General features: G+C 40.1%; 1 protein-coding gene across 14 annotated transcripts in view; it reads right to left on the bottom strand.

The window, feature by feature from the left end:
• The window catches only part of AGRN (agrin), a 578,793-nt gene that overhangs the window by 320,414 nt on the left and 248,330 nt on the right, over positions 1 to 10,049 (bottom strand). For all 14 annotated transcript variants that reach the window (XM_040325972.1, XM_040325976.1, XM_040325970.1 and 11 more), the window contains one exon: positions 5,312 to 5,359. In XM_040325972.1, coding sequence (XP_040181906.1) covers positions 5,312 to 5,359 — 48 coding nt within the window. The remainder of the gene's footprint in view (positions 1 to 5,311; positions 5,360 to 10,049) is intronic.

Raw genomic sequence — 10,049 nt, 5'->3', positions numbered from 1 at the left:
AAGTCACAAAGAAATTAATGCATAATATTTGTCTCATTCTGTCCAGAAAAAAAAAAAATATCTGATACTGCTGAAGGAGTTTATCCTGGCATAAGAACTCTAAACTGCATGTCTTTGGCAAGGGACCTGCAAGCTGTTGGTACAGAGACTTCCAGAGAAGAACAAGGTTGAGTATGCAGCAGGATAGGTCTTATCTGGTTTTAAAGTTTACGTTTAGAAGCTAGGTTAGTACTAAATGGTTCAGTGAACGGAAGGGGACTATTGGGGAATAAGGAAAAGTTGGGACTTTATATGAAACAGAACACTTGGGGCAGAATGAATCAATCGATCAAATAATAAATCGTTTATTGATAGCATAATTGGATAAGAAGCATAAATAGGTAAATATTGTAATCAATGAGGTGTTAAAATACATAACGGAACCATAATCGATCAGTCATAACAAATGGTTCAGTGGTATGGGGGAAGTTAAAGCAGAAGTGTTTAAAAGTAAAGTACTGCTGATGGTCCACTCCCTTCCCCCAGTTTGTAACTTGTTTGTTTTTCTTTGGGGGGGGGGGGGAGCAAGTACTGATTTTATCGGTACCCGCTCCCACTTCTGTAATCCTCCCCAAGGTGAGGATGATGCTACTTGCCCCATCCCATCCCCTCCCATAGCCTCCTGGTATATGCCACATGTCCCAGCAGGTTGCAGAACCATTCAAAGAGCGCATGCAAAATTGGGGAACCGGCTGTGGTTCCTCAGACAGCTCCCAAATCCAAGATGGTTGTGCTGGGGACCCACAGTAGAACCGGCTACTGGAAGACATTGGAGGACTCCAGCCACTGGTAAGTACCAGGTTTTGTAATTGTAGCTGCTGACTGCATTTTGCACAGTGTATGTAGTAAACAAAAAATAGGCTCTGGGGCAGCAGTCCTTCAAGGCAGTGAAAAGCAAAGTAACAGAGGTAAACATATCCCTGAAATGTAATGCCGCGTACACACACACGGCCGTTTTTCATGTCATGGAAAAAACATTTTTCTCGGCGTGATTCCTCTCAAGCCTGCCTTGCATACACACGATTGTGATAAAAAATGCTCAAGCAAAGCGCGGTGACATACAACACGTACGACAGGACTACAAAGGGGAAGTTCCTTTTTGAATGGCGCCACCCTTTGGGCTGATTATGTAAATTTCCCTTCTCATAACTTCTGAGCATGCGTGTTTTTTCCCCGTCGTTGAAGCCTACACACGACTGTTTTTCACTACGAGAAAAACGACGTGAAAAACAACGAGAAAAAATAGAGCAGGTTCTACATTTTTAATGCCCATTTTTCTTGTCGAGAAAACTGCTCTGGAGCCTACACACGATCGTTTTTAACGACCAATATCAAAAATTGCATTTTTTTTCGTCATGAGAAACGGACGTGTGTACGCGGAATTAAAAGGTGAGAGTGTAAGATTAGGTTTACAGAAACAGCAACTAAAGCAGATAGTTATGACAGTGCAAATGTGCATTGCATGCAGTCCTCAAAGATTCCTCCATACTGTGATCTGCAGTAGAAACACATGCATCATTTAACAAAATTCTGGAAGCACCATGTAAGGGCTACTGTGAAGCCCTCTACTGCCTCCCCAACAACATAGAACATTGTGTATTTAGAATTTATTATATATGACTAAATCTGTGTGATGAATGCATGCATCAACGCCCAACATCAAGTTTCTTCTTTGTGGCTTGTGGTGACCATATTGCACAGACTCAGACATCCAGTTACCAAGACAAGTGATCAGATTATTTTAAGTTGGAAATTGAATTAGCTCCCACTATTTAGATTAATATATTGATTCAATATAAGCAAACTTCACTAAGAGTCGGTTTACACAGCAGCGGCACGACTTCGGGGGTGACTCTGCAAGTCGTCCTGAGGACGACTTCAGAGGCGATTTGCAAAACGACTGTATACTTATGCAAATATGCATACTTCTGTATAGAATGCCCCCGAAGTTGTACAGGACTTGCGTCGCTCCTATTAGAATGGTTCCATTGCATTGAATGGGACGTGGCACGTCAGGCGGCTGAGTCGCCTGTCGTGTCGCCCCAGTGTGAACCGGGTCTAACTGGTGTTTGGACATACAGTATGCTCTATATATAAATAAAAACACATACTGGCCAACATTCCATTGCGACAAATTTTAAGAAAACCCTTACCAAATGGAACTCAACAAAAAAATTGAGGAGTATTTTCAGTACACATGATTTATGAAACAACAATAACTAATTTGAATGAATCCAATCCCAAGAACTATTTTTCAATAGTTAGTAATTAAACTTGAGTTTTGGAGCTTTTAGCCTTTATTTTGCCAAAGCTCCTAAACTCAACTGCATAAAAGCCTATGTGTCCATGTACACATAAGCTTTTTAGGATTGTTTAGGAGCTGCTGAGGTTAGGGGAGGTTCAACCTTTGTCAACCTCCCTCTTCTGAATGCACATTTAGGATAGGGACCCTTTGACAGCATGCTGCAAAACGTGGCAACATTTCGGTAAAATCATGGTGCGGTTTTGCTGTGTTTTGCGTAGGCTATGTGTGCATGAAGCCTTAGAAACCTTGCTTTATTTTTCATAAAGTAAAAAAATGGATAAAACCAATGGGTAGAGATAAGTCCCAATAACTGTGGGATGTGGATAGACCTGGGAACTTGAGATCTTGAGACAGAAATGCCCAAGAAATAGAAGAAGCCAGTAAGAAATTAAAACCAATGGCAATTATTCAAAATGAAATTATCGGATATAGACTTATTCTTTAAAAGTGTTCCTGTGTCAAAATTTACCTTCAGTGCTCTTGCCCATCCCAGTAGCTCCACAGAGATCATATTTTGACTGAAAATGAGTACTTGCATATGATCAGTGGCAGTGATCAGACCTGGTAATTGGCTACAACAGGCATGGAGAGCTGCATTTTAGGAGGCAGGAGAGAATCTAGGCATGTGCCTGAAATGGAAAGTACTGGATATTTCAGTGGCTGCTGTAGTAGTTTGGATCCATGGGTTGGAACACTAAACATAAATTATGGTACCAGGATGTTTTGCTTTCACTGATAAGGTGACAGATTTGATTATGTCACTTCATGTTCTAATTATTATTATTATTATTTTTTTTTTTAGTGATAGCACAAGAAATTTAAAATGAGGGCATAGTGTCAACCTTGAAAAATGCCTTTACAATTGTATCAGGGAGCAGACATCTTGTCATTTCTTAAGACCTCAGAAAAGAAAGTTAATTATCACGTTTCATGTGCAGAATCAGATTAATTTAATGGTGTTCTGGTTTGTAATATTCTTCTGAAAAAGGGAATTTAAATGATATTAACTTTTGTTGTCTTCAAGGAACTTTTATTAAGCACTGTTATCACTGAAGGGAATAATTGATTTTAATTTAATTTTAAAAAGAAGAGTGGAAAGGAGAACGGATCTTTAAGTCAATAGAGACTTCCAATTTAATTCACTTAATTCATTGCCTAAATCTATCTTTTTAGTCCTAAATACAATTACGTTCCAGCTATCAATCATTCAGCCATATGGCAACATCCCACAAATGCTGTAATGGTATTACATTAGCATGTAGGACTTAATTAGCAAATTGCGTGCATACAGTTGTGTTGCTGTGTGTCACATGAATCCACTTTTGTGGTAGTTGGTAGCTTCACTGTGGTACCTCACATTAAACATACTTTCTACCTTACGTACTAAAGGAGTTCATAAGCATCAGATTAACATTGCCCAAATTCTACCAGAACAGTTGATGATTTCTATGGCTGCATTTTTCATAAGTGGAGACACCCCTGGTCAATCATATGCCTATTGGAAAAGTCACTTAGCACGTAGGATGTGGGTTATTTAAAGCCAATCTCTACACTTCACCCAGCACAATATAAGCTGGTGCTTTGCGATATCTGTTCATAGCACAGACATTTGCTTGGTTGATAGAGGTGTATGTTATCTGGGCAGTGGATGAGAAACCGCTCTTGGCTCAGGTAAAATCAGTATCCTTAGTTGCAGTTACTTAAAAAAGATACATTTCTATCATGTATAATCAAAGCACAAAAACATTATGAATTAAATAAAAATTCCTTGCATCCTCCAAACCTTAAATCAGCAGCTGATTTACAGAAAGGCAGAAAAACCTTAATAAAATGTGCTCTAACTGGGACAAAAAAATGTTTCCTTATCCACAAAGGCATTCAGCTACTTCCTGAATTAATAATATATAGTGTTATTTATTTCTTTTCTTCACACCTCTTACAATGGTCTACTGTTTCTGAATGTGGACGTTAATCTTTAAAGCGGAGGTTCACCCAAATAACATTTATATAAGATCAAATTCTTTACTACAAGCATGTACAGTCGGCACTTTTTTTTTTTTTTTTTTAGACTGTACACACCTTATAATCTATATTTGCAATCCTGGCTTTCCGGGTACTTCTCCTGCGGGAGTAGGCGTTTCCAAGCTGAGCCACAATGTAATCTGGGTGTTTGCCCAGATGATTGATGTCTATCAGAAAATGTTCCCCCCGGCAGATAAGGCCCTGCCCCCTGTATTGCGTAGGCGTGTCACAGAGTTTCAGAAAGGAGCCGAACATGTAAAGGGGCGAGTCGGCTCTACACGACACCTGCGCACAGACTAGGATCCGTATAGAGCCGACTTGCAGCTTAACCTGTTTGGCTCCTTTCGGAAACTCCATGACGCGCCTACACAATACGGAGGGCGGGGCCTTATCCGCCGGGGGGAAAATGTTCTGAACATTTTCTGATAGACATCAATTATCTGGGCGATTACATTGCGGCTCAGTTTGGAAATGCCTACTCCTGCAGGAGAAGTACCCGGAAGCCGGATTGGAAATATAGATTATAAGGTATGTACAGCCTAAAAAAAAAAAAAAAAGTATAAAGAATTTGGTCTTATATAAATGTTATTTGGGTGAACCTCCGCTTTAATTCCTCCAGGTACAAAGTGTGCCCCCCTTTCTTTATTACAATGATCTTAAAGTGGACAACTTTCTATGCCACCTTGTAAAAAGTGTAAGAAGAATATTGGGCATAGATAAGGGGTATTTGTTTAGAAATGGAGTTCTCTTTAAGAAGTCCAACAATTAATTATATTATCAAAAAGTATAAGCAAATTTGGTCAGTTGTCAAAGTGTACACAAATGTTTCTAGATATCGAAGTTTTCATAAATCTTCAGGACAACTGTCTGAGCAGTAGTCCCATAAATGCTTCCAACTACATCATTCATTATAGCAGACAATTAATAATTTGATGTACTACTCACCATCCTGTAATGTAGGCTGAGGACTTGGAAAATGGCTTCCTGGTTTATCTGGGGAAAACAAAGAGATAACATGTAATTAAAAATACATATTAATCATGAAGACATTAATAAAATGCAAAATAGCTGGAAATAAGTAATTACAAACTTTCCTCTATTCAAACACACAACAAAATATGGTAACTCTTAAGTATACTATAGAATTATGATTTGTCCAGAAGACAGAATTCTATTAACTGGAGAAAGTGATAATTAAAGGTGTTGTCCTTAGCTACCAGCTCATTACTACGTTACTATGTAACAGAATGCAAAATTGGTTGCTGTAGTCTATATCACTGTTGTGCTTTTTTTTCCTGCAACTTCTATATCTAAAAATAGTGTCTCTCTGAATCTCTGTGTTCAGGTCTGAGGTTAAATCCGGGGTGCACTGGGCATTGAAGTGTAAGCAAACCCCCCTATCGTTTTCAGCCAAGGAAGCTGCCATCTTGCCTCTGTTAAATCTACAACTGCCATGATGCTGCACATGTGATCAGTTATGACACAGCCATTGGATGGTTTGACAGTTTGGTTGCGAGCACAACCAATGGGATAGATGCATTTCCAGCACATGCCATAAATGAAACAGTTTTATGGATAGGTTTACTTCCACTTCAATAAAAACACTACTGGTGAAAATGTACAGCGCTATGCCTAAATTCCACAAGGTCTGGGAAGCATGGGTCTACCACATGGCTTTGATTGTGGTCTACTCGACCTTTGATAAGTTAACTACAGCCTGGTTATTGCATACAGCTGCCTGAAGTCCTGTTAAGCCAACACCCTTGTCCACTTCCTCATTCCAAAACCTTTTTTTTACATTTCCCTTCCAGCACTCTACCCTTTCCTGCTCCTGTTTCCACTAAGCCTATGCTATGCTATCTTCCTTTTACTCTTCTCCCTTTATTTTAATCACTATTGGTTGAGCCGTACACTTTTCAATAACTTTAAAACCAATACTTGGTAAAACTCAGATATGTAATTTTTCATGATGTCACTACTGTTAACTATCACTTTACAACCATTGTAGTCTTGGAAACCTTTCAATAAATAGATCGAACATTAAAATGAACCTACAGCCAACATTTTTTGTGTTAGGGTTAGAGATTGTGTTGGGTAGAACTCATTTTCCCCTTTACTTTGAAAAAATAGAAAGGTGTTTGGATCTACCAGGTTTTTGTCATGGTCTTAGGCAGGCCATAGATGGTTTTCTTTGTTCAACCAGTGGGCTGAATGAAAACAAACCTGATTCCCCCTATCCACACATTTGAGGAAGATAGGGAAATCCTCCCCGCTGAGGTACTGTATTCTGACAGTGGGGAGACTTCAGCCCCGTTTAGCTGGCTTCTGTCGGACGAGCATGCTGAAAAAACAGCGGCCGACCAGCTCCTGATCAGCGCTCTCAGCCAACAGCTGAGGGGGCCGTCCCCCTGTCAGAACACAAAAGCTCAGCAGGGAAGATCGTTGGTACAGTAGCTCTGACAGGAGCCGACTGTTTTTAAAAAACTATTAGTGTGCAACAGGCTTTTCCCACTCTCAGAGTACACTGTTCAGCATTGCAGGCTATAGCCTGCAGCACTGATTGAGCGGGGAAAATCCAACAGGGCAGTTGTACAGAAGTCGATCAGCTGAACAAGCCAAAATTTGACCCATGTATGGTCGGCTTTAGTCCCCAATTGGACAATTCCTTCACATTCCAGTGTGATAAATCTGCCCAATGGAAACAAACAGCAATAACATTTCGTCAGAGACTAAGATCTTTGCCTACTTTATCCAAAACTAAGAATTTAGGGTTGTGTTTCGCCTTAAAGTTCAAGTATTATGCATTTTGCTCTGGAATTAGTAATTGTATAAACAGGTAAACAGTCTGAGTAAGGTTTTAATGAAATCTCTGGGTTTGTAATACAAAGGGTCCTCCTCTGCTGCCCCATGCTAAGGACAGAGAGCTGAAACTAAACTGAGCTAAAAGTAAACATTTCACCAGCGGTGCAGCCATTATTTCATCTTCAGACCTTACTTCAACAAGTAATATAGGCAACAACAGTACACAAATGCCACCATTTACAACAAGGCCATGGTAGACTGGAGACTCTTCATGTCCCCTCATCATGAAGCCTGAAACAAACAAGATTTTTAAGATTGTCAAATGAGATGGGCGCAGTTTGCCTTCTGAAGAGCATTAATGGTGAAGTATCAAGTCAGACTGAATAAATCAGCAGACATTCTGGAACTATAAACTGCCAAGCTAGGTTGTAGCTAGAATGCCAACTAGTGCATAACTAAGGATTGAAGAAGGTGATATTTCCCCAGGCCCTTGGGGACAATAGTGTCCAACTACGACTGCTATTTGCAACCTATTTACTGAGTGCTCACAGTACATTGTATACAGATTTAAGAAACAATCCTTTATAACCCTTGAAGGATTTTGGATGACGTATGAAGGGGCCCATGTAACCACTTCACACTAGGGCCCTGTGGAATTTCAGCTGCGCCTCCAATTTTAAAGAAGAAAATAAATAACACTTTTATTATAAACCCCTTGGCTTTTCCCAAATAAACAACTTATTTTTATGTCCTTCATCTGTTTTGTAAAATTACCTCAGCATGAGGTGCATTAGCAGAGCAGTCTATTTTAAGCTGTGGTAGTAGGTGGCAGAAACCTGACTGGACAGCCGCTAGGGTTAGACAGTGGAAAGAAATAATATCTTTTGTGCTTGAACTACAAAATTGGTCACAGTCAAGGCAGAAAAAGAAAAATACAACACTGCTGTACAACAGTGTTGATTAGAAAAAATTCTTACTGTGCTACAGAAATATCAGCACTTGGAAGTATAATAGTCAAGCCTGAGTCATGTTACCACAAGGTGCTGCTGATCAGTGAACCAGGACATGCTTTGCGGTTAGTTAAAATAAAAATGAAAAATGTAGCCCATGTTTAACAATGCAAAAGATATGTACCGGGGTTACTTTTCGATATTTCATTGGAACCTTTGAAAATGCTAAGTGAGGCACGCACTACCCACTGTGCAAAAAAATGGAAATGTTAGGGCTGCTGGTTTAATCAGTCTAACTTGGACTTATCACATGTCGAGCTCTGGATAAAAAAACATTTGCATATTCAGAGTGTTTATATGCATGCGAGTCTGCAAATGTTATTGGTTGTAAAGAGATATGGAAAATCTTCTATCAAGAAGAGGCTAAAGAGGAGGGGGTTCCAGGCAGAGCGCCAATGCACAGTCACTGTTGTATTATTAACAACCGCGCTTAGAAGGCAAGAGCAAAATAAACATTCCATCAGATATTAATCAGCTATTTAAAAAGTTATTTGCTGTGCAGGAGGCTATAGTACTTAGCCTGGCTTACACACAACTCCTAATGTAACTCTGATTTCTCAGACAAAGTGAAATGGATCTTTGAATCCAGGACTAAAAACAGGGAAAACACTTTGTTTTCCAGAGGAAGCTATAAAATTAAAGCGAACATTTGATTGGTTGCTGTGGGCAATAGCCATCTTTTGATATGTTTCAAATGATGGCCTTAACTTAACTCTGTCAGAGTACAGCATCTGTACATCCTTTGTACCCCATCTATCAGTCTGCAACATCCGGAGGATTAAGAGAAACATAAGGCTGGATTGGCTATGGGATCCTCTAACACATTCAGTACTTTTTGGTTCCAGTTGGTGGTGTGTATAAAGCTTGGGAAAAAGCAATAGAGGCCAGAGGGAACAGAGAACCCAATGCCTTGTACACACGATTGGTTTTCCCGGCGGTAAAAAGTCAGCCGGGAAAACCAAGGGGAAAACCGAGAACCTGCATGGCAGCTTTTTCCCCCTACACACGGCCAGTTTTCCTGGCAGAAAAACTGCAATGAGAGCTTAGGCCGGGAATCCCGGCCGTGTGTATGCTCCATCCCATAGGAAAACTGCCGGGAAAAAGACCGCCGGGAATCCCGGCAGGAAAAAAGTTAAAATGTTCTAATTTTTTCCGCCGGGATTCCCGTCGGGAAAACTGCCATGAAGCATACACACGGACAGTTTTCCCAGCCAAAAGCTGTCATGGCAGTTTTTCCAACGGGAAAACTGGTCGGGTGTACGAGGCATAAGATGGCAAGATCTTTGGGGGCAACTTATAAGGTTTTGACACACAGTCCTCCATGTCTCCAAACGGCCAGACGTGAATAAAAATTGAAATATGAAAATTGATAAGTATGCCAGAAATTATAGCACAACACGAGAAGTACTGAAAGCAATGGGAAGGAAAAGGTAATATAGTAGTGGTTAGCTACAATTTGTCTACCTACCTTCCTATCAAACTTCAACAGATAAGCAAACACTAGTACTAAGGGCAGCTAAAGTAAGCCATAAAACCTCATATTGACCTTTAGCAGGGCAGGAGTAAATGCTAAAGAAAATTGGCTACCAGGGCATTAAAAAAAAAAAAGATCAAATCAGCCCTAACGCCTAACCCAAAAGTTACAATTATTTGAAATTGCATAAAATGAAAGGTAATATGGATCAAAACTTTAGTAAGACAATAATAAATCAATAATTCTCTTCTAATGCCTTGTGCACACGACCCGTTTTCCCGTCGAAAAAACTGCCGTGACAGCTTTTGGCCGGGAAAACTGGCCGTGTGTATGCTCCATGGCAGTCTTCCCGACGAATCACGGCGGGAAAAATTAGAACATGTTTCCTTTTTTCCCG

The sequence above is a fragment of the Rana temporaria genome, chromosome 10 (assembly GCF_905171775.1).
Source record: "Rana temporaria chromosome 10, aRanTem1.1, whole genome shotgun sequence".
Classification (NCBI taxonomy): Eukaryota; Metazoa; Chordata; class Amphibia; order Anura; family Ranidae; genus Rana; species Rana temporaria.
This window is presented reverse-complemented; position numbering and strand designations above follow the sequence as displayed.